Source organism: Neoarius graeffei, chromosome 11 (assembly GCF_027579695.1).
Source record: "Neoarius graeffei isolate fNeoGra1 chromosome 11, fNeoGra1.pri, whole genome shotgun sequence".
NCBI classification, from domain to species: domain Eukaryota; kingdom Metazoa; phylum Chordata; class Actinopteri; order Siluriformes; family Ariidae; genus Neoarius; species Neoarius graeffei.
The window spans coordinates 80,689,003-80,714,427 of NC_083579.1; the positions used below are offsets into that span (position 1 = coordinate 80,689,003).

A 25,425-nucleotide genomic window follows, 5' to 3' on the forward strand; every position below is an offset into this window, starting at 1 on the left:
ACATAATCTAAACACTAATAATGTTATTTAACAAAGAAGAATGTATAATCATTGAAGTTTCCTGTAAGGAGATGTTTATGTAATATTTTTTGAAGGAGTTTTCAGTGTTAATCCTTTGAAACAGTCAGATGTCAAATGTAAAGTTTTGCAGCTGCAGCATTTTGTGTTAGGTTGTCTTGAATAAAGGTTGTGTGTATTGTGGTATACAGTGTTGAAGTATTTATTACATAGATACAAGATAAAAGTTTCTTCTTTCTTCTTTACTGGGAAACTCATTTTTCATACAAACTACATCCAGGACACTGAGTAACATTTTCTGATCTCTTCACACGTGAGGAAATCGATGAATTTTGATAAATTTGGGGACTTTGTTTGTGAATGTGTCAATATAATATCACCACACGTTAGCTTGAAGAGATGAAGTTTATCTTCTCATGTTGAAAAACTCGCATTTTTCCTACGAAATACATCGCGGATCTGAGCGACATATTTCCCCGATATCTTCACTCCAATGACGTCGCTCCCAATGTTTTTTTCAGCCGACTCGACGCATGGTGTCACAACGGTGAGCTGGCTCATAATTAAAATTATTTTGATTAACTTGCTCATTTTTTGTGGAGGTGTCCATATAATATAAAGAACGCTACACGGTGGTGCAAAGATATGAAGTTTACCTTCTCGTGTTGAAAAGATTTTCACTCATTCACTTGTGAAATATGTTCACTGTCGTTGTCGTCACTGCCAAACCCGATCTGGGCTTGAGGCAAACTTATGTTGGGTTGATTTGGCCAGAATTGCAGCAGTGGCCAGTACCGTTCTGCGCACTCGCACACATTTATACATATGGGCAAGTTAGAGTAGCCAGTTAACCTAACCTGCATGTCTTTGGACTGTGGGGGAAACCGGAGCACCCGGAGGAAACCCACGCGGACACGGGGAGAACATGCAAACTCCACACAGAAAGGCCATCGCCGGCCACGGGGCTCGAACCCAGACCTTCTTGCTGTGAGGCAACAGCGCTAACCACTACGCCGCCCAATATGTTCACCACTCAAAGATAAACTTCATAACTTTGCACCACCGTGTAATATCCTCTATATGCTATTTTGGTAAATATTACACCACTTTATGGTCGTATATCAGGGTTCTAATGAGGCCTTTTCAGTGTATCGGGCCAATACGCAATGTTTCCTTACCGGTACGTTCATAATATTGCCGACACACCTGTAAAAGTTGCTGCTACACTAATAAAAAGACTTGCCAATCTTGACAATGTGGTCTTTTGTTTAATTAACCCCGCCGACAGTAGTCGGAGGGGTTATTATTTTCACCTGCGTCAGTCTGTGTGTGTGTATCTGTCTGTCTGTCTGTGTGTCTGCAAGATATCTCAAGAACCAATGGATCGATTTGGACCAAATTTTGTACATGTGTTGCCAATCACCCAGGAAGGAAACCATTAAATTTTGGAGGTCAAAGGTCAAGGTCATGGCAGAACTTCGAAATTTTCGCCCAATGTATTTTAATAGGGAAAAGGCGGGGTTTGCACTCGTTAGAGTGTCCCTGTCTAGTTTTCTCTTGATATCCCCACATGGCGGTGACGGCACACTGCCATGCAAACGTTCTATATTGGGACAGACTCCACCCCCCGTAAGCACCCAGTGTATAGCTGCCTGAGTAGTTCCGTGTGGAGATCATCACTGATCACGCTAGTCCAGTTTACCTCCTTCCTTATGCTGTGTTCACGGTAAACTGCCATCCATGCTAAGAGGCGCTTACGCACCATGCACGTAATACGCACCGGTCCCTGGCAATTTTTTTTATGACCCAACACAGTGCATTGAAACTGTCAGAGTAACTGTCAGTAAGAGAAGGTATGATAGGAGTTAGATCTGGACGGTCATGTCCTGTAATTGAATGGCTGAAGCTGAAAATAAAGCTGACACTTTGTGAACATCAACTGGTTGTTTTATTCTTATTCCAAAAATGTGTCACCAATAGTTGAATATTAATTATAATAAGTCTTCAATCAAAAACAAAATCACAGCAACTTTTTTTTTTTGGGGGGGGGGGAAATCAATATTACCAAAAAAGGGGGACTTTCAGGGAGGCCTGCAAGTACCAGGAAACGCACTAGAATGCACCTCTGAGCACGCAGAACCTGTGAGCTTTCGGGGGCCTAAGGTGGCCCCTGAACCCCCAGCTTTTATGACTACGCTGATATTTTGGTCTTGTTAGAACCCTGATATGTGAGATATCTCACACAGTGGGAAATAAGGAATTGTAAGCAGACTGTCACAGGACAGACGAGTCTGAAATGTCTGTCCATCCAAATTTCAGTCTGTCTGAAAGACGGGCTAAAGGCTCAGAACAATGTGGCTGGGGGTCCAGGGCCCGAAGGTAGGCCCCAGAAGCTGAAGGGCTTTAGATCCCTGGAGATGCTTCTCAGCTATTTCCAGGCACATTTTCGTGATCTTCAAAAGGCCAAATTACACGAGACATTAGTTGCTAATTACACTACAAATTAAATATCATTTACAAGGAAATGTCAGAAGCTTCAAGAAAAACCTGCTTAAAAAGTTCTACCCAAGAAAAGAGTAGCACACACAGGTCAGTTCCATGTCTGGGGAAAAAAAAAAAAGCGGGGGGTAAGGACGTTCCAGTTGGTTACAACTTACTGGTCCTCATATATCAGTACTATAACAACACTCATGAAGCATTCTGCCGACAATGACTATGTTTATAATAAGTCTATAAGAAATTTAGTAATTAATGACACAACTATTCTTACAGAATAGAGTTAAAATTCTGAGGATGAGATTCCAAGTAACTTTGTAACAAAATGACTTCAAACTCGACACGGTCATATCATTTGGCATTCAGACTAAAATCTGCTGCACTAGAGCTTAAAAAATAGAAGAAAATACAAACTCTAAAATATAAATCTACATCCTACAAAGCACATGACTGACTGTCGTTCTTATTATGAATGAAAAAATGCACATAACATCAACCACTGACTGACAGTTTGGCACTGAACCCAATACTGTACTGCAAAGTTTCATATAAACTGAACTCTTAATCAACCGACTGGATCAACCAGATACGGTCAACCCTAAAACATTAGCTCAACTGCATCGTGCGATAAAAACAGTGAATTATTATTGTCTTCAGTGTGCCACTTGTGGAGAGGGAGGTGCCTGTAAATTCTGGTGGGGCTACGACCTTCGGTGGCTAAGTTATGAATTTTTAAATCCCCGTGCATGCGCATGAACGGCTGGAGCCAGAGCGCGTGTTAAAGTTTTCCGCGAGTCGCGCTTGCTCCTGACGTCGATTCGGGCTGTGCCTGGGCTCGTTCAAAAGGTCTTGCGGAGGAGGAGGTGCCTGTAAAGTTTGGCGGGGCTGGCTGGGCCATTTGGTGGCCAAGTTATGAATTTTTAAAAGCTAATATGAGCCCCGGCTTGAGGCAAAGTTTTCGGCGAGCAGTGCTCATGCAGGGGTTTCAGGGAGAATAACGGGCCGAGGCAGGGTTGTACCGGGCCACGCCTGGGCTGGTTCAAAAGGGCTCGGGAAGACGGAGGTGCCTGTAAAGTTTGCTGGGGCTAGGACCATCAGTGGCTGAGATAGGAATTTTTAAAGTCAGGCCTGCGGGGGCCCCTGTTTCACAGGCCATGTTACAACAATGTATTCATCCAGCGTAACATTTGGAAGAAAATTAGAAGTATATTAGACCCACATCTTTACAATTTTTCATGGGCCATCTGGTTTGATGCTTTTGAAATACAGCCAGACAAATGCAAAAATTATGGGTAAATGTCCGCCGGGCCAGCCTTGTATCTCCACACACTGTGTTTGAGATTTATTATATGAGAAAAACCAATTCCTAAATGGGTGTTGCACTGTTGCCTCACAGCAAGAAGGTCCTAGGTTCCAACCCAGTGGCCAACTGGAGTCTCTCTGTGTGGAGTTTGCATGTTCTCCCCATGTCCGTGTGGGTTTCCTCCGGGTGCTCCGGTTTCCCCCACAGTCCAAAGACATGCAGGTTAGGATAATCAGTGGCTCCAAATTGACCGTAGGTGTGAATGCGAGTGTGAATGGTTGTCTCTCTGTGTGTCGCCCTGTGATGACCTGGTGACTTGTCCAGGGTGAACCCCGCCTTTCACCCAGAGTCAGCTGGGATAGGATCCAGCTCGCCCGCGACCCTGCACAGGATAAGCGGCTACAGATGATTGATAGATGGATGAATTCCTAAAGATGTCCTGACTTTCTCTTCAGATTTACTCTTGCACCGATACTTTATCATCATTTATGTAGTGGAGTGTGTAGAGCTCCAGGGATTTATAAGATAATGTCAACAGCAGTAGAGTACAAGAGCACTCAGAGCACATCAAGCAAACATCAGTATTTAAACACCCATCTTGAAAGCCTGTATGGAAATGCATTTAGCCTCGGGTATTTATTAAAATCAAGACATGGTAACTCTGGAAAAAAAAAAAATGTAAAACTCAATGTGACAGATCCATAAAGAATCAATTTATACTTGCAAAATTGCAAATTAAAGTTCTCAGCCCAAATATAAAGGGTGAAATGGTTTTCAAAACAGAGAAATATCCATAAAAAGATGTACTCCAGAGATTTTTTTTTTTTTTATCTGTAAAGCATAACTCAATGTTGTTGTTGTTTTAAATATCCTTAAAGAAACATTTCTTGTCTATAAAATGAGAAAATCACATAATATTCCTGCTTATTTAGAATGTTCTCTAAAAGCATTTATTACATGTGTGTTGGATCAGTATTTAATGAACTGAATTATATTATAGTGTACATTATCGTGCACTGGGTCTATACCTCTGGTATCCACAGGGCACAGCTCACGTGGACCCACTTGCTGCCACTGCGGGTGGGTTTCATGGCTCCGCCTTTCTTCGGGCAGAGCTGGCATTTAGGCGAGATGCCCAGCGCGCATGTCCGGCACAGCCAGCTGCCTTCTGGAACTTTCAGGATGCCATAACACGCCTGCAGAGGGAAGGGAAAAAAAAAAAAAGTCACGCTATTCATATACACACACACGCTTACAACACACACACACACACACCAAATGTTCCTTAAGCCTGAGCAAACAAACACCATCATATGCACACATACTGACTAACATATGGTGGCACACCCTCTCACTCTCACACACACACCATAATGTCCTGAAGTTGAGGATGTTTATATTTAATAGCTTCAAACGGACTTGTTTCATTACCAAGATCTGGAATTAATGTGCAAAATTTGCATTTTAATTTAACTGTTTGGAAATCCTATGACAAGCTGGAAGAACTGAACTTTTGGAAAGCCGTGGTTAAATTAAGCACTCTAATCCAATTTGCTTTTTTTTTCCACCCAAAAAAAAAAAACCACCCACACAGATGTTTTGTATTAATTATTGACTAGACATCTGTTGTTTACCTGGAATAAAACTCATTAAACATTTTTCCTAATTAAAGGTTCAATTAAGTTTTTCAAAGTCTCTCTTGCAAGTATCTCTCTCTGACACACACACCTGATGCACACATATGTTGCACTTGTCACAAAACACCATCTCGTTGCCGTCCTCTCCGTCAGGTGACTGACAGACGTCACACACCACGTCCTCATCATACTCGATCCCAAGCCCCTCCTCTGTTTCCATTGCATGGCTCATGTTGTCATAGCAACGGCGCTCAAACTCCTCCATGAGTCTCTCCATGGTGTTCTCGTCCAGCAGCTGCAAGCCTGAGGACACGGGCACACCCGCGTTTTAACATGCATACCTTCACTTTAACACAATACACAAGTATGCTTTTTAATCTTCATCTTGTTTATAAGACTGGTATCCTTATTAGTCTTATACAGCTCACATATATCCTTGTGATAAAGGGCAAGCTCATAACTCCGTGAAAGGTTAAAGGTGAAGTGCGTATAGTTCAAAAGTTTTTCTTGACCTATAATATTTTACAGCCTTTCAAAGATACCTTGGACAAACAGTGCAATATGCTCATTTATACCACAGTGCTGTTTAATTCTTGAATCTAATTGGTCAGAAAGTGTGAATTTTTGTGTAAGGAGATGTTTATGTAACATTTACAGAAGGAGTCTCCAGTGTCAGTGCTTTGTATTAGTCAGGAAGCGTCCTGCCATGGTAAAGGTTTCTGATTAGAGAAGTTCTACTTTGTGGTTTCTCAGTAGCATGACATGGTGTGTTTCTGTCTTAACTTCAATTTTTTTTTTTTTTGGGTGTTTGGAAACAACTATTTATAGTTTACAGCAAATCACAGCATGTAACTTGTTTTATGGTGTAACTACTGTATAAATGGGTTAAAAAATATGAACTGCTCATTAATTAACAATTATTCACCGAAGGCAAAGTGAATATCTGTGAATAATAACTGAAACGAAGTAGAGGTTATTATTCACATTCACTGAGCCTGAGGTGGAGAACTGTTTTAGTATAACTACACAGGTGATTATTTTTTAAAAAGTGTATTTAAAAAATCATTTTTCAATATTCAAAAGCAACATGCAAATGTAATGCATGCAGACTTGCATACCGCTTGCGTCACTTATCTACGCCGAGTCACATAAAATACTTTGCTTTGAAATCGATAAAATAAATCACAGCCCCACCCTCCCTTTGAATCGTTTTAGCCCAAACTTCAGAGCAACTTCAGTGCTTTTAGGAACAGCATTTTCTTTCATCATCTGTAATTCTTCCTCACTTATGGTGATGAAGCGATTGGCTGCCATTTCGCCGAGTCGCTCGAGGTGATTATCGAGAAACAGTCCGAATCTCTCGACCAATCGGCATGCTCGATTTTCTATAACTCACCACTGTATTTATACTAACCAATTTTAAAACTTGTAATTGTTGGCAAACTGTTGTGGTATAAGTGCAATTAAAATAAATCAAAATCTTCATGACATGCTGTTATAAGAAAATCAACTCTGGAGTTGCCACATCACAGCACCCTGTTGATAATTATCTTCCCTAGAACAGTGCATTACTCCTTACACAAGAATGGCGGTTAGTTTCTATATTTCAGACTTCCGTGTACATTTTTTAAACTCTGCTTTATCATTTTTTCCTTAAATCGCGTTTGTGAAACCTTACCCGAGTTCACACTGCGATTTGCCTTAAAGCAGATCTACAAGAAGGTGGGCAAACCTAAACACGTTAAACACAGGCTCACTTCCTGTCTCACAACTTTAAAAAAAAAAGTTTGTTTGTCAGTAGAGCAAAACCGATTTAAAAATTCTAGTTGTACTCTAAGCACAGAATATGATGCAAGATCCATTTTCACTTAAAACACTAAAACAGGTAAAAGTGCTTCCTGTAGTAATACTATTAACTCTGTTAAACGGACAGGAAATAATTGTGATAAACATTTAATATCACCAAATGCCCTTTGTGTAGAGAGATCAGTGTCCAGGTTTACAGCTGGGTTGTGTTGGATTCAGAAAGAGAACAGTTTAAAAACACACTCACCCATCTGATTGAACTCTCTGTTCGCCACCTCCAGCCAGGCGACGTCTTCCTCGTTCAGGTCATAACGGCACATCCCCTCAGAGAGCGTCCCAATGCCCACGTACCCCAACACTGACGCTTCTGGACCCCACGAGCGAATCAGTTTCTTCGGCCGTGTGAACAACAAACTGGACGATTTCTCCGCTACAATGCTACAAGGAAGAAATAAAAAGGAGCGTACCGTTACTTGGTTTCTTTTAAATTTAACTAAATTTATGAAAACTAGCAAATGCAAGACTTGTTTAAGGTTACGATAATCCGATTAACATAATCTCATTTTATTTGTGGCTATTCACGTGTGGGAGTTGAAAGCCGGCGTAATTAAGAATGTCCACAATCTGAACTATAAGAATTAAAACCGTTTACCTAACAGAACCTGCAGTAATAGAAGTCTAGATCACAGGCGTACTGAGCTAAAATTTATAAAAAGATCCAGTTACATGACTTTTCTCTTTACAAACGTCTGGATAAACAACTAGAGTGACTGAATGATGAGTGACCTAAGAATGAAAAGCTATTAAGGATTGTACTGTGTTTTGTTTCAAAGCGGTGCTTCACGTTAGCAGCTCTCACTAGCACAGAGATGCATGGATTGAATTTGACGCAGGAAGAACACACACGTTTCTGTCACTTTAACTTTAAGCTTTCTGTTTTCATCATCAACTTTCTCTAAATGAACCATGTCATTAGTTCGCTAATCAGAGAGGATAAATAAAAATGAAATACTTCCCTTTCTTATCTAATATCTTAAATCTTGTAGCTGCTTCTTTCAGCTGCTCCCGTTTGGGGCCGCCCCTTCCTGACGCAAACCCTCCCCAACCTATCCAGACTTGGGACTGGCATTAAGTACACGCTGACTTGTGCAACCCCAGTGTCTGGGTGTTTTACCTAACCTGCATGTCTTTGGACCGTGGGGGAAACCAGAGCACCCTGAGGAAACCCACACAGACACGGGGAGAGCATGCAAACTCCCCCCAGAGAGGCCCCCGTCAGCGGCAAGGTTCGAACCCGGAACCTCCTTGCTGTGAGGCAACAGTGCTAACTGCTACACCACCATGCCACCCAGCTAAATAACTTGCATATGATTGGATAAATCGTAACAGATAATCTGCTCCAGAAGCTGCGCTGAACTACAGCCAGTTTTTGTTTTTTCATACATTAATCTCCTCTGCTGCAGTTTTCTTCCCCCCCACACGCTAACAACCCCGAGTCTAAACCCAAAACGTTTGTCTGCAAAACTTTAGTCGTGATACAACTAGTCTTACTCATAGCTGTATATCACCACCAAGACAACCATCTAACTGTACAGTCTGACAAATAAAAAAAATCAAACCTGAAACGCATGCTGATTATTATTTCTTTGTGCTGCATGTTAAGTGAAGTGGCTGTCTAACTCAGTTTGAACCATTAAAACCACCAGATATAATGATATTACTGTCAACAACATCTGGCAAATAACAGCTGGCTCTCACAGTTCATTAAGCAAGCATCTGATTATTGTGTTGTATTGAGCGATGAAGACGTGTTGATTCGCCTCGCCGTACCGTACTGCAGGTTTGGGGATGGACTCGGGGCTCACGGGAACCTGGACACCCTTTTCCCATTCCTGTCTCCAAGGGTCCGAAAGCACGTAGTAATCCTCTGGATTGAGCTGGTAGGAGTCGTGAAGCTTCATCGCTGTGATGAAATCAGTCCTGAACACCTGAGAGCGAGACAGAGAGGCAGTCCAAACATTCACTTTATTAATTTCAGAATCACACACTCAGTGATACGAGAATGTGATTTGCTAGCAACATTAGAAAACTGGCCAAGAGCATAACAAGGGAGCATTACCTCCGACGGTCTCTTCCCGTCTCGCCTCCTGTGATGGGAGCTGGACATCTGAGACCATGATGTGCAATTACCTAGAGAAGAAAATCAGCACAGCTATGAACCAACACAACCAAGAACATGATGTCCAGAACGTAGCCTATGCAGTTATAACGTTACACTTCCAACTTCCAGATCAATTCAGTGTTAGCATGGACCAAGTAGTGACCGATTTCTCAGTGACCTTTACTCGCGGTGTTTAAAAGGAAGAAAAAGCAGTGAAAACACAAGTGAGAAATGCGCACGCACACACACCGAGCAGTGGGCAGCGACGCTACAGCACCTGGGGAGCAGTTGGGGGTTCGGTGCCTTGCTCAAGGGCACTTCAGCCGTGATACAGAGGGAGGGGAAAGTGCTGTTCATTCACTCAACTCCCTTCACATTTTTCTTACCGGTCCCAGGAATAAAACTTGGGCCCAAAGGGTCGCTATGCTGCTTCTCTAACCCTCAGGTCATGGCTGGCCCCAAAGGAAAACCAAAGTATCCCCAAATGTGTCATTTTTAAACCATTAAAAATAATCTATGTTTAGGAATTATTCAATATTTGATCAATTTTAATGCATATAAACAAAATATTAAAAAAAGCCCTCGGAAAACCTCTTCGCATTTAGCCTTATTAAAAATGCAAGGATCTTCAAATAAACACGACGTGTGAACTGTAAATTAGATGGAGCTGACCTCCAGCACTTTAGTAACATTTCCGACTGAACAAATCTGCAAGTCTGACATCTTGAGAAAGCTCCACACGGATTTAGAAAATGTTTACAGAAAACCACATGCTGTTCAGCTGCCTGTGCTGGTCATCTTTGTTGTTTTTTTTTCCCCCGTTTGAGTTCTCCTCATCTCGTAACCTCTTTAACAGGTTGTGTATATTCAGCTTCTTATTCGGCTCATGTCTCACCTTCCCATTTTCCCCCTTTACTATCCAGTCAGAAATGTCATTTCCTTACACGCTTATAAAAGTTTGGTAGTTGTAGTATGTAGCTCCTATTTCATCACTGACCAGGGAGTGAACTAGAACACTTCTTTTAGCTGAAGCTGCTGCGCTACAGCACTAAACTGACATCGCAGTAGGTCGTGCATGTTTAAACTCCGCTGATTCAACTCCAGAAATTTGAATCAAGTCTATCAGATCAGGGGAATTTATACGTTATAAAGTGGGGGATCCCAGGAGAGGAGCTGGGAAACATGACCCTACAACACCTCAGTAACACTAAACAGAGATATTCAGATATCTACAGAGGATCAGACTCACTGACTGGACGATTTTAATCACTGTCTGCATGTCCAGAGTTTAGCAGATCACCAAACCTCTAGACACACACCACCTGATCACACTGCCTGACCCCATGCTTCACCTGAGTATGTCTCAAGGGGCTCACTTCTTTCACACCTGCTTGTGCACATCTGTTCATGGCCCGTTATGAACATGGGGGTTTGAAACCTTTCCTCCTCTATTATAATGACAAAGATACAAAATGTAACGTGCAGTACAAGAAGTTAAAACCTTCTCCACTCTTAGACAAAAAAATAGATAAGATGAGCAGAAAAGAAAAGACTGGAGAAGGCGATGCAGAGAGCGAGAGATAAAGCCAGCATTAGAAAAGAAATAGAAAAATGAAAAAGAAAACAGAAAGTTCTTACTTCCATTATCAGACTCCTCGCTGGTGCTGGGAACACGGCTTCGCTTCATGGTTAGCAGCCGCCGTCTCCAAATAACTCACTGAACTAGTTTCACTGCAATAACAACAAACTAAATGAATGGCACTGAAGTTTCAGCTTAAACCAACATGTGATGTGCAGACGGCCTCAAACACGAGCACCTGTCTCCAAGCGAAGTGCTTCACTCAAAACTCGGCACAAACAGAAACAGCAGTCAGCTACGTTATAAACAGTTATACAGTCCTGTGCAAAAGTCTTCAGCACCTTATTTTTTTCATACAAACTTTGTTACTGATTTCTATTTTATGACTTGTACATTATTGAGTCAGTACAAAAACATTTTAGAGTTCTAAAAGTTCATTTTCCAGCACAAAATTAAATGTGTTACAGAAAAGCGTTTGTATGTCAGTAAAGAAAGCAGCATACTACAGAAGACACTTTTCAGACCAAAACAAATGAAGGCTGCTGGGTTTTGGTGTAAAACGAAGAAGTGAGTGTGACAGTCAAAGTGTCCAGAAGAACTGCGGCTGGTTCTGTAAGATGCTCAGGAAAACCTACAGATCATTTCCGCATAAAACTGACCTCACTGGACCTGAGACGGATTTTTTTTTTTTTAAAGCAAAGGGTCGTCTCACAAATACTGACTGTTTTTCATGCATTATTGCTTTCTGAGCTTTATGTTCTTGTTTTTTTAAATGTAGAAATGTTTAATTTCATTGTTTTTCAAAGCACCTTTGCTCTACAGCATTTCACTGCATGTGCCAAAGACTTCTGCACAGAACTGTATATTCTATATTATAAATGGTTTGTTCTCTTGTGACATAGTAAACAAAATGTAAATGGGTCAAAGATGAGAAACATTCATTTTTAACTTTTTGCTGTTTTTTAAATACCGGATCCTAAAAAAATAAAATACCCCTAAATATCCAGATAATTGCATAAAGTTTAGTTATTACAGTTTCATTTACAGCTCAAAGAGTAAACATAATAAGAACAACTAATCTTGTTTTGTGCATCTACAATATTTCAATAAACATTTCAAAAAGTTGAGTCAAACATGGATACAGAATTTAATTATGTAGCAAGACAACAAAATCTGATGTATTAATTAATTATAATTTAAATATAATTAGATTTTGGAAAATTTTATTATGGAAGATAAAGTTCTGAAAAGCAAAGACTATTCAGAATAACTACATTACAAAAAAAATAATTTAATAAACATTAAAAGTGACAAAATGCATAAAATCATCTCAGACTTTTTTTTTTTACAGTGTTGAAAATTGTTTTTATAACAATACTGGTAAAATCATGCATTTAAATGTACTCAAATTTTATTATCAGACTTACGACTTTTAAGTTGTAATTGCAATAAATAATTTAATTGTGGAAGAATAAAAAAAAAAAAAATCCAGTTTATTCTGCACAACACAAACAGCGGGAACGGTTTGTCTGAGTCACGTGGCACTCCAGCAAGTTGCTCATTGGCTCCAGGGGCCGGATGACGTAATCATCTAGAACCATCATGGGCAGGATGGAATAGCGGTCTCGCGCTGAGGTTTTGACCCAAAGCGCTGCTGTTAGCCGTTAGCCGCTCCTCAGCGCCGCTCGCGCACAGCGGAAACAAACAAACACTGGCATTTACAAATGTGACTTTTTTTTTTTAAAGTCACGTGGCCCATCAAGCACTAACGCCACTATAAACCAAACTCAGGAATGAATTAAAGCAAAGTTGAGTAAATTTAACGTTAAAACGCTCAGATCGGTGCTAAAGGTTTCTTTGCTAAAAACAGACCGAGCGAAAGATTCCTAAAAGGCCACGCCCCCTGACACAGGCTTAGCTGACCGTTATGATGCCGGATCAAAATGAGCAACAACAGGAATTCTTTATTTTTTTTAAAAAAATAACAAATAAATAACGTTTCAAAACGATTTGCATATTTTTTGTAGAGTGCATAAGGAGCTGGGAATGAAATCGCTGACACGGTGAGCTTCAGGCAAGTTCAAGAAGAGCATGGAGAAATGATGTGCGTATTCTCCGGAGCTCGTCTCGCGCTACTGGAGCCTGCGGCTGGTTTGGTAAACAAATTATTAAAAGTGAGTGCGAGACAGTCAGAGAGAGAGACACAGAGAGAGAGACACAGAGAGAGAGAGACCCTCCTGCAGCGGGTTCGGGATCAGTGAGGGGCGCAGCACACCGGGGCTTCACTCACTGCACACACACACACCAACAACAACAACACAGGAGTCAAACTAACAGCAACTCCACACACACGCACTCAAACACACTCCCTCCCTCCGGCTCCAGAGGAAAACACACCGCAGAGTTGTGTGGAGCCTCCCCGCGGCTCTGAGGGAAAAGTTTAATGTGGAGTTTAATGCGCCACAAACGTGTTGCGGGTGCGGGGAGGCGAGCTGGAGCTCCACCGCATCCGAGTTGGCACAAACACACAGCGAGCCCCCTCTCCGTCTGTCTGTAACTGCACAAATCATCGCCTCTCCTGGAGGAAATCCCGTCTCGGAGCCTGTGGAGGTCACAGCGCGCTGCTATGTGCACAGGACAGGATTTTATTGCCCCCTGAACTTAATCTTTTGGCGCCATTTTAATGACGTACTCGGCTTCCAGCGCCGGACCCTGTGCACTCGGAAAACAGCTCGCGGAAACCCTGGAGAGGAAAAAAGCAGCGAGCGCGTGCTGCAAAGCGGCCGTCGGAAACGTTGCGCTGGATGCGCTTCGCTAAAATGCGGTAAATATTTGAAACATGGCTGCGTTACCTGCGCGCACACACAGGCGAAGAGCCGTCGCTGCTCCTGCGTTGGCGTTTCCGTGTAGCTAAGCGATGCTGCTGCTGCTACAGTTTGAGTTCGGGCGGCACGGCGCTAGCAGCAGATCGTCTCCTCCCCGCCCCGCTCGCTCGCTCGCTCTCTCTCAAGCGCGCGCCCGCCCGCGCACACAAATACAAGTTACGTAGTTGCTCTTCCGCGCTGCCGCCAGAGGGCGCTGCTTACTCAAATCAAAGAGTTTACACGAGGACCGAGAGGAGCAACTCATTCCATTTTCCGGGTTTCTGCCGCGTCTGTTTTATTTTATGTAAATAATTTTGAGCCTTTTTTTTTTTTTTAGCGCTCGCGCATTTTTGTCCTATGTAAAAAAATTACATATATATCGATAATTTAAACTGTATTAAATATTTGTAAAATAACGTCCATGTTCATTTTACCTGGTGTATGAATAACACATTGAACAGTATCAGTTGATTGAGGTCATATATATATATATATATATATATATATATATATATATATATATATATATATATACACACACACATTTTTAAACCCACAAAGTTTATTTTTAATCATTGTAGTGGTATTTTATTGTAGGTGAGAAAAAACTGGCTACAAACAGCTTTAATTTGAATCTGATTCATTTCTTTACAGTTAATTGGTTGCAAAAACATTTCCTGACAAAATATCATGTAGTAATAATAATAATAATAATAATAATAATACTCTAGTTGTACCCTTGCAGTTCAGTGGTGTCTACCAGTTGGGCTGTAACTTATTTCTGCATATAAAATAAAAAAATAAACTACACCACACTTGTTTTATGAAAATAAAAAGCTTGAGGATTTATTCATTTCTTTTCCCCCTCATGGTAAGTATGCGTGATTTATTTTATTCCAGCAGTATAAACCACACAAATGATCCTGTCATTAATTGGAATCACTATAATATGTTATGCACAGGAGTGGAGTTGTTGATCTGCTCCTGTAAGTGTGAAAGCTGAAAGTTTATAAAGACTCTGAGAACCACTGCGGAAGCTGCATTTCTGATTTATTTAACCCACCAACAATCATTAACATCCAGTCATTCAGAAAGCTGCAGATCAAGCGTCCAGTGCTATAGAGACAATCTCTCTCTCTCTCTCTCACCATCCCTCTCTCACCATCACTCTCTCACACTACCCCCTCTATCTCACTCTCACCATCACTCACTCTCTCACCATCCCTCTCTCTTTTACCATCCCTCTCACACTCTCACCATCCCTCTCTCTCTCACCCCATCCCTCTCACACTCTCTCTCACCATCCCTCTCTCTCTTTCACAACATCCCCCCACACACACTCACCATCACTCTCTCTCCCTCTCTCACCATCACTCTCTCACACCATCACCCCCTCTCTCTCTCACCATCCCTCTCACACTCTCTCTTACCATCACTCTCTCTCACACCATCCCTCTCTCTCTCTCTCTCTCTCTCTCTCTCTCTCACCATCCCTCTCACACTCTCTCTCACCATCCCCCCTCTCTCTCTCACCATCCCTCTCACACTCACTCTCACCATCACTCTCTCACCATCACTCTCTCTCACCATAACTCACTCTCTCACGCCACCCCCTCTCTCTCTCTCACCATCCCTCTCTCACACCATCACTCTCCCTCACCCCATCCCTCACACTCACTCTCTCTCACCCCATCCCTCTCACACTCTCACCATCCCTCTCTCTCTCACCATCCCTCTCTCTCTCTCCCTCACACCATCCCCCCTCTCTCTTTCACACCATCCCTCTCACACACACACCATCGCTCTCTCTCCCTCTCTCACCATCACTCTCTCACACCATCCCTCTCACACACTCTCACCATCACTCTCTCTCACCCCATCCCTCTCACACTCACTCTCACACCATCCCCCTCCCTCTCACACACTCACCATCACTCATTCACTCTCACCATCCCTCTCACACTCTCTCACTATCCCTCTCACACACACTCACCATCCCTCTCTCTCTCACCCCATCCTTCTCACACTCTCACCATCCGTCTCTCTCTCTCTCACATCCCTCTCACACACTCTCACCATCACTCTCTCTCTCACCATCCCTCTCACCATCACTCTCTCAGACCATCACTCTCTCTCACCATCCCTCTCACACCACCCCCCCCTCTCTCTCTCTCTCTCTCTCTCAACATCCCTCTCTCACACCATCCCTCACACTCACTCTCTCTCTCACCCCATCCCTCTCACACTCTCACCATCCCTCTCTCTCTCACCATCCCTCTCTCTCTCTCCCTCACACCATCCCCCCTCTCTCTTTCACACCATCCCCCTCACACACACTCACCATCGCTCTCTCTCCTTCTCTCACCATCATTCTCTCACACCATCCCCCCTCTCTCTCACCATCCCTCTCGCACTCTCTCACCATCACTCTCTCTCACCCCATCCCTCTCACACTCACACCATCCCCCCCTCTCTCTCACCATCACTCTCACCATCACTCTCACACTCTCTCACCATCCCCCCTCTCTCACCATCACTCTCTCTCACCATAACTCACTCTCTCACACCATCCCCTCTCTCTCACTCTCACCATCAATCTCTCTCTCACCATCCCTCTCTCACACCATCGCTCTCTCTCCCTCTCTCACCATCACTCTCCCTCACCCCATCCCTCTCACACTCTCATCATCCCTCTCACACACACTCACCATCCCTCTCTCTCTCGCTATCCCTCTCACACACACTCACCATCCCTCTCTCTCTCACCCCATCCTTCTCACACTCTCTCACCATCACTCTCTCTCTCACCATCCCTCTCACCATCACACTCTCTCTCTGACCATCACTCTCTCTCACCATCCCTCTCACACCACCCCCTCTCTCTCTCTCATCCCTCTCTCACACCATCGCTCTCTCTCCCTCTCTCACCATCACTCTCCCTCACCCCATCCCTCACACTCTCTCTCACCCCATCCCTCTCACACGCTCACCATCCCTCTCTCTCACCATCCCTCTCTCTCCCTCACACCATCCCCCCTCTCTCTTTCACACCATCCCTCTCACACACACACCATCCCCTCTCTCTCCCTCTCTCACCATCACTCTCTCACACCATCCCTCTCACACACTCTCACCATCACTCTCTCTCACCCCATCCCTCTCACACTCACTCTCACACCATCCCCCTCCCTCTCACACACTCACTCACCATCACTCACTCACTCTCACCATCTCTCACACACTCTCTCACCATCACACTCTCTCTCTCACCATCCCTCTCACACTCTCTCACATCCCTCTCTCTCTCATCATCCTTCTCACACTCTCTCACCATCCCTCTCTCTCACCATCCCTCTCACACACTCTCAACATCCCTCTCTCTCACCATCCCTCTCACACTCTCTCACCATCCCTCTCACACACACTCACCATCCCTCTCTCTCACCCCATCCTTCTCACACACTCTCACCATCCGTCTCTCTCTCTCACATCCCTCTCACACTTTCTCACCATCACTCTCTCTCTCTCACCATCACTCTCTCTCAGACCATCACACTCTCTCACCATTCCCTCTCTCTCTCTCTCTCTCTCTCCCCATCCCCCTCACTCTCACACCATCACTCTCTCTCTCTCTCACCATCACTCTGTCTCTCTCACCATCCCTCTCACACTCTCTCTCACAGCATCCCCCTCTCTCTCTCACCATCCCTCTCACACACTCACCATCCCTCTCACACACTCACTCACCATCACTCACTCTCTCTCACCATCCCTCTCACACACTCACTCACCATCACTCACTCTCTCTCACCATCTCTCTCACACACTCACTCACCATCAGTCTCTCTCTCACCATCCCTCACTCTCCCTCTCTCACAATCACTCTCCTTCACCCCATCCCTCTCACCATCCCTCTCTCTCCCTCACACCATCCCCCTCACACACACACTCACCATCGCTCTCTCTCCTTCTCTCACCATCACTCTCTCACACCATCCCCCTCTCTCTCACCATCCCTCTCGCACTCTCTCACCATCACTCTCTCTCACCCCATCCCTCACACTCACTCACACCATCCCCCCCTCTCTCTCACCATCACTCTCACCATCCCTCTCACACTCTCTCACCATCCCTCTCACACACACTCACCATCCCTCTCTCTCACCCCATCCTTCTCACACACTCTCACCATCCGTCTCTATCTCTCACATCCCTCTCACACTTTCTCACCATCACTCTCTCTCTCTCACCATCACTCTCTCTCAGACCATCACACTCTCTCACCATTCCCTCTCTCTCTCTCTCTCTCTCTCCCCATCCCCCTCACTCTCACACCATCACTCACTCTCTCTCTCTCACCATCACTCTGTCTCTCTCACCATCCCTCTCACACTCTCTCTCACAGCATCCCCCTCTCTCTCTCACCATCCCTCTCACACACTCACCATCCCTCTCACACACTCACTCACCATCACTCACTCTCTCTCACCATCTCTCTCACACACTCACTCACCATCAGTCTCTCTCTCACCATCCCTCACTCTCCCTCTCTCACAATCACTCTCCTTCACCCCATCCCTCTCACCATCCCTCTCTCTCCCTCACACCATCCCCCTCACACACACACTCACCATCGCTCTCTCTCCTTCTCTCACCATCACTCTCTCACACCATCCCCCTCTCTCTCACCATCCCTCTCGCACTCTCTCACCATCACTCTCTCTCACCCCATCCCTCACACTCTCACACCATCCCCCCCTCTCTCTCACCATCACTCTCACCATCCATCTCACACTCTCTCACCATCCCCCCTCTCTCACCATCACTCTCTCACACCATCCCCTCTCTCTCACTCTCACCATCAATCTCTCTCTCAATATCCCTCTCTCACACCATCGCTCTCTCTCCCTCTCTCACCATCACTCTCCCTCACCCTCTCTCTCACCCCATCCCTCTCATACTCTCACCATCCCTCTCACACACACTCACCATCCCTCTCACACACACTCACCATCCCTCTCTCTCTCACCATCCCTCTCACACACACTCACCATCCCTCTCTCTCACCATCCCTCTCACACACACTCACCATCCCTCTCACACTCTCTCTCACCATCACACTCTCACCCCATCCCTCTCACACTCTCTCACCATCACACTCTCTCTCACATCCCTCTCACACTCACTCTCACCATCACACTATCTCACCCCATCCCTCTCACACTCTCTCTCACCCCATCCCTCACACCCTCTCACCATCACTCTCTCTCTCACATCCCTCTCACACACACTCGCCATCACTCTCTCTCTCATCCCATCCCTTTCACACTCACCATCCCTCTCTCTCTCACCCCATCCCCTCTCTCTCTCTCTCTCACCCAATCCCTCACACTCTCACCATCCCTCTCACACCATCCCCTCTCTCTGTCTCTCTCACACCATCCCCCTCCCTATCACACACTCTCTCACCATCACTCTCTCTCTCACCATCCCCCCCTCTCTCTCTCTCTCTCTCTCTCTCACCATCCCTCTCACACTCTCACCATCCCCCTCTCTCTCTCACATCCCCTCTCTCTCTCACCCCATCCCTCACACTCTCACCATCCCTCTCTCTCTCACCCAATCCCTCACACTCTCACCATCCCTCTCACACCATCCCCTCTCTCTGTCTCTCTCACACCATCCCCCTCCCTATCACACACTCACCATCACTCTCTCTCTCTCACCATCCCTCTCACACTCTCTCTCTCACACCATCCCCCCCCCCCTCTCTCTCTCTCTCTCTCTCTCACCATCCCTCTCACACTCTCACCATCCCCCTCTCTCTCTCACCATCCCCTCTCTCTCTCTCACCCCATCCCTCACACTCTCACCATCCCTCTCACTCTCACACCATCCCCTCTCTCTCTCTCTCTCTCTCTCTCACACCATCCCTCTCACACACTCTCACCATCACTCACTCTCTCTCACCATCACTCTCTCACCATCCCTCACACTCTCTCACCATCCCTTTCTCTCTCAGCATCCCTCTCACACTCACTCTCACCATCTCTATCTCTCTCCATCCCTCTCACACTCGTTCTCACCCCATCCCTCTCTCTCTCACCATCCCTCTCACACTTTCTCCCACCATCCCTCTCTCTGTCTCTCTCACACCATCCCCCTCCCTATCTCACACTCTCACACCATCCCTCTCACACTCTCTCTCTCACACCATCCCCCTCTCTCTCTCACCATCCCTCTCACACTCTCACCATCCCCCCTCTCTCTCTCTCTCTCTCTCTCTCTCTCTCTCACCCAATCCCTCACACTCTCACCATCCCTCTCACTCCATCCCCTCTCTCTCTCTCTCTCACACCATCCCTCTCACACACTCTCACCATCACTCACTCTCTCTCACCATCTCTCTCACACACTCTCACCATCACTCTCTCACCATCCCTTTCTCTCTCACCATCCCTCTCACACTCACTCTCACATCTCTCTCTCCATCCCTCTCACACTCGTTCTCACCCCATCCCTCTCTCTCTCACCATCCCTCTCACACTTTCTCCCACCATCCCTCTCACACTCTTTCTCTCACCCTCTTTCACCATCCCTCTCTCACCATCCCTTTCTCTCTCACCATCCCTCTCACACTCACTCTCACCATCTCTCTCTCCATCCCTCTCACACTCTCTCTCACCCTCTTTCACCATCCCTCTCTCACACTCTCTCACATCATCCCCCCTCTCTCTCTCCCTCTCACAATCACTCTCTCTCACCATCACTCTCACCCCATCCCCCCTCCCTCTCACACTCACCATCACTCACTCTCTCACCATCTCTCACACACTCTCTCACCATCCCTCTCTCTCACCATCCCTCTCACACACACTCACCATCCCTCTCTCTCACCATCCCTCTCACACACACTCACCATCACACACGCTCACCCTCTCTCACCATCACACTCTCTCTCTCTCACCCCATCCCTCTCACACTCTCCCTCCCTCCCTCCCTGTTTACTCATCACTGATGGCGCGCCCTCTATTATTTTTATCCATCACCACTAGAGGGCGTTCAAACTCCAGCTGATTTCTGGTTTCACATCTTGACTTCAAATCCGCTGAGCGACTCCCACCTTCATCTCTATAATCGATACTCAGTGCCAAATATAAAAAAGATTTAACTTCTTTCATGGACATCTTGGTCCGATCTGACCAACAATTTGACCCTGTTTGACTGCCTGCTGGTACTGATACTGTGGGAACAAAACTACAGAGAGAGACAGTGAGTGTGTAAGCGATAGTGAGAGAGAGTGAGCAATAGAGTGAGAGAGTGTGAGTGACAGTGAGAGTGATAGTGAGTGATAGTGTGACAAAGTGAGTGAGTGAGTGAGTGAGTGAGCAATAGAGCGAGTGAAAGAGATAGAGTGAGTTGCAGCAGCGCTTTAGTTCTGTAGCCTGTTCTGCTCTCTCACCTCCTGCCTGAAGATAAATGGTCCTTGCTCTCCTCACCCCCAAGTTGGTCAGTGTTTGCTGTCTCCTCTACTTCTATGCTGAATTTATCATTAACATGGCATTCAATATATTATTATTATTATTGTGTTGCTTTTCTGACTATATTACCTCCCCAAGAGAGTCTTTTAGACTGGTCGTCTTTTGATTGCTCCTGTTTGGGGTCGCCACAGCCGATCTGTTCCGCATATTTGATTTGGCAGAGGTTTGAGGAGAGGATGGCACTGGATGCCCTTCCTAACGCAGCCCTCCCTGCTCTATCCAAGCTTAAGACCAGCGCTAAGTATGCACTGTCTTGTACAATCCCAGTGGCTGGGTATTTTACCCAATCTGCATGTCTTTGGACTGTGGGGAATCCGGAGCACCCGGAGGAAACCCATGCGGACAACATGCAAACTCCACACGTAAAGGCCCCCAACAGCCGCTGGGCTTGAACCCAGAACCTTCTTGCTGTGAGGCGACAGTGCTAACCCCTACACCACCGTTTTAGACTGATAGTATTCTTAATCTGTGACCTAGTGACAAGCATCAGGATGTATTTACTGATGGAGACTTCAAAGCATTTCTCCAAGTTGCTCTGGATAAGGCCATCTGCCAAAAACTTAACGTAAATCCATGGATTATCTATACCGCTTGTCCCAGTCAGGGTGAGCTGGAACCAATCCCAACTGACTTCTAACGCAGAGAGACAGGCAGCCAATCAAGAAGAGAAGAAGCATTTAATCCATCTGAAGCAGTGAAAACACACACACACACACACACACACACACACACACACACACAGCAGTGGGCAGCTGCACTCTCAGAAAATAAAGTACATTATTGTACAATGGCATGTCACTGGAGCAGTACCCATAGCCTTTATATACTGCTTAGGAACATATATGCACCCTTTTGGCCCTAAAAAGGTACACATAGTTACCTTGAGGTCCAATAATAAGCCCTAGGGGGTACATTAGTGTAGGCTGTACCTTGGAGGACAGAAATGGACTCCTACTGTACCCCTGTTTCTGTCAGTATGTGCAGTTGGGGGTTAGGTGGATGGAGAGAGAAGGGAAAGTGCTGTTCATTCACTTCCCCCACCCACACATTTTCTTACTGCTCCAGGGAATCAAACCTGTGACCTTAGCTGCTTCTCTAACCTTTGGGTCATGGCTGCCCCAGTCACACTCGCAGGCAATTTAGAGTAGCCAGTTGATCTAATCCACATGTCTCTGGACTGTCGGAGGAACACAGGTATGAGGAGAGCATAAACTCCACAGAGACAAGCCCTAGCCAAATGGTGGGTTTGAACTCAGGACCTGCTTGCTATGAGGTGACAGAGCTAACCACTGCACCACTGTACATGCAAATCTAAATCGAAATGTAAATGTCAACACCATTGGAAAATGAGGAATGAGAAGAGACATGCTCACTCTTGTTTTGAGGAGCCAACAGTAAAATCTGACTGTTCTTCTCTTAAACACTGTTTAGACAACACTAACTTCAGCCCAGAATAAGAAAATACAACACAACTAACAAATTAACCCCAGAAATCATAAAGCACATCACAAACATTTCAGTATAAACATGCTTAAGGTGTTTGCAGATGTTGGATTTCTTTCCAAACAGCAGTGGAACTGTTTAAATAAATAAGTGAAAGAAAGAAAGAAAGAAAGAAAGAAAGAAAGAAAGAAAGCTAACGGTATTCCCCCCATTGTATTATTTTATTAGGAAACGATTGTTGAGTTGTTAGACTTGATTTCTGCTCCCTGGGAAACAATATATAGAAAAGGTGGTTGCAATCAAATTCAGTGCTTGTTATCTTCTGTTTACAAAAGAGATGGGATTTTATCAGACATGCAGGACAGGCGATATGGTAGTACACAAATACTGTCTTAAAGTTAAAAACACGTTAAGAGCATGCTCAAGTACTTTATTTTTGCCAAATGCAAAACACTCACACTGAATTTCTCAGTTCTTTCACACACTGATTATTGATCACTATAGATAAGTGTGAAAGGAGGAATTATGTTAACACACATCCAACAGTCTAGTGCATTTAACACACACACACACACACACACACACACACACACACACACACACACACACACACACACACACACACAATCATGAAATATTATAAACAGACATCAGTTTTTTCAGTCAGGATCCAAACAGCAGTTATGTGAAGTAACCAAAGAACTGAGGGAAATATAAAAATAAACAAACAAACAAATAAACTGCACATGTGGAAAATAATGTACAGATATAATTCCAGGTCACTACAGTAATACTGATTGTATTAGATAGAAGACATGCAAGACTTCAAAGAGGAAGTGTGTGTGTGTGTGGGGGGGGGGGGGGGGGAGACCACGACAACTTCAGTGTTTAAATCGCTTAATCTCAATCTACTGCATCCATAGTGTTTACACACCAATTATCATGAACAGTTTGGAGATTACTCTACTACACTTTTACCCTTACTGAAAAGTCTGGATACAGAATTATACATGATTTGCATTTTGAAAAACAATCTCTCAAAGAGGAATGAACCTCTCTGCAGTCCCAGATGGCCATAACTTCACACAGCAGAGGAAACATGATAGTGTATTGATGCAGCGTACTGATGCACGTGTGGTTATTTGAGAGCGAGGATGGCGTCGTAGGATTTGCCTGACCTGCACACCTGCACGTTCGTGAATCCAGCCGCCGTGAGCATGTGTGCGTAGTGAGAGGGCGGCTGCTCCTTCCCCTCCGTCTGAACCAGCATGTTCAGGGAGAAAAGCTGAGCCATGACGGGGCCTCCATGGTTCTCAAACAACATAGCCTCTACCAGCAGAACACCTCCACCTACACACACACACACACACACACACACTGCTGCAGCTTATTAACGCTTTACTGAAAGTGAGTGAACCAGAAAACCAATGGGTGTCATATACCTGGGGCAGGAATGTGAGAAAAAGAAAGAGCAAGGAAAACATGAAATATAGTTTCTGATACGTTCAACATAAACATGGCCAAGAATTACTGAAACAGAAAAAAGCAATTTGACAGACCTTTCCATTTCTCATTTACTTCCAGATTACTGCTTCAAACAAAACTTTAATAACTTTTATAAAACATGTTCATGGAATCCTTTCTCTCTCTGTTCAGTGTTGATCTTGTGCTCCGAAGAGTGCACTGTGTCACAGTATTAAAAAGTTTGTTGTGGGTAAATATGGAAGTACACAAAGCCAGCCAGATCGCACAATCCTGAAGCTCGTGGCCAGAAAAGTGCATGAAAGAAATAAGTTACTCCATATCCGATGGACAGAGCGCCTCAAGCTGACATTACACACCATTATAAAAAGATAGCAACACTGAGTATATTATTAAAGGAACAGTTTGGAAAATTAACACAAATCTCCCCTTTAGTTCAAATGCAGTCAGTTGGACAAGTGGCAGTTTTACACTCAAGCTTCCAGGCTCATGTCAGTTAACGTAGGCAAAAAAAAAAAAAAAGACATCAATCTCATTAAAAATCTTTTGGGTTTTAAAAATATCAAGCTACATCCAGGTCTTCAGTGAAGTCACATAGATTTAGTGATGTGCTTTAGGACACAATGCAACTCCTTGTAAACTAAAAACAAGAACAAAACTTCAGCATGTAGCTGTAATATGATCTATTGATCACAAATATTACATTTGCACAATGTGCCACTAGTAAGATTTGTTTTGTTTAAAGCACTATAAAGAAAACAAATCTTACTAATGGCACATTGTGCAAATGTAATTTGTGATCAATAGAGTTAAATTGTATTTATATTTTTTGACTTAACATTTTAGTTTATTTTTTTAAACTGAATGTCTTACAAGACCTCCTTGATAATGATTATATATCAAATATATATATTTTTAATGCTCATCTCATTATCTCTAGCCGCTTTATCCTGTTCTACAGGGTCGCAGGCGAGCTGGAGCCTATCCCAGCTGACTACGGGCGAAAGGCGGGGTTCACCCTGGACAAGTCGCCAGGTCATCACAGGGCTGACACATAGACACAGACAACCATTCACACTCACATTCACACCTACG

The 25,425-nt window shown here is 44.4% G+C and overlaps 2 protein-coding genes across 4 annotated transcripts in view; both read right to left on the reverse strand.

Annotated features, from left to right (window-relative positions):
• Positions 1 to 14,012, reverse strand: part of jade1 (jade family PHD finger 1) — a 28,149-nt gene extending 14,137 nt beyond the window's left edge. Inside the window, exons 1-7 of the mRNA XM_060934780.1 lie at positions 13,853 to 14,012; positions 11,060 to 11,152; positions 9,380 to 9,450; positions 9,091 to 9,248; positions 7,508 to 7,698; positions 5,546 to 5,757; positions 4,846 to 5,013 (exon numbers count right to left, since the gene is read on the reverse strand). Coding sequence (XP_060790763.1) covers positions 4,846 to 5,013; positions 5,546 to 5,757; positions 7,508 to 7,698; positions 9,091 to 9,248; positions 9,380 to 9,450; positions 11,060 to 11,108 — 849 coding nt within the window. The 5' untranslated portion in view covers positions 11,109 to 11,152; positions 13,853 to 14,012. The remainder of the gene's footprint in view (positions 1 to 4,845; positions 5,014 to 5,545; positions 5,758 to 7,507; positions 7,699 to 9,090; positions 9,249 to 9,379; positions 9,451 to 11,059; positions 11,153 to 13,852) is intronic.
• Positions 14,013 to 23,120: 9,108 nt separating this feature from the next.
• The window catches only part of asmt2 (acetylserotonin O-methyltransferase 2), a 62,863-nt gene continuing 60,558 nt past the window's right edge, over positions 23,121 to 25,425 (reverse strand). For all 3 annotated transcript variants that reach the window (XM_060934783.1, XM_060934781.1, XM_060934784.1), the window contains one exon: positions 23,121 to 24,198. In XM_060934783.1, the coding sequence (XP_060790766.1) occupies positions 23,987 to 24,198 (212 nt within the window). In that variant the 3' untranslated portion in view covers positions 23,121 to 23,986. The remainder of the gene's footprint in view (positions 24,199 to 25,425) is intronic.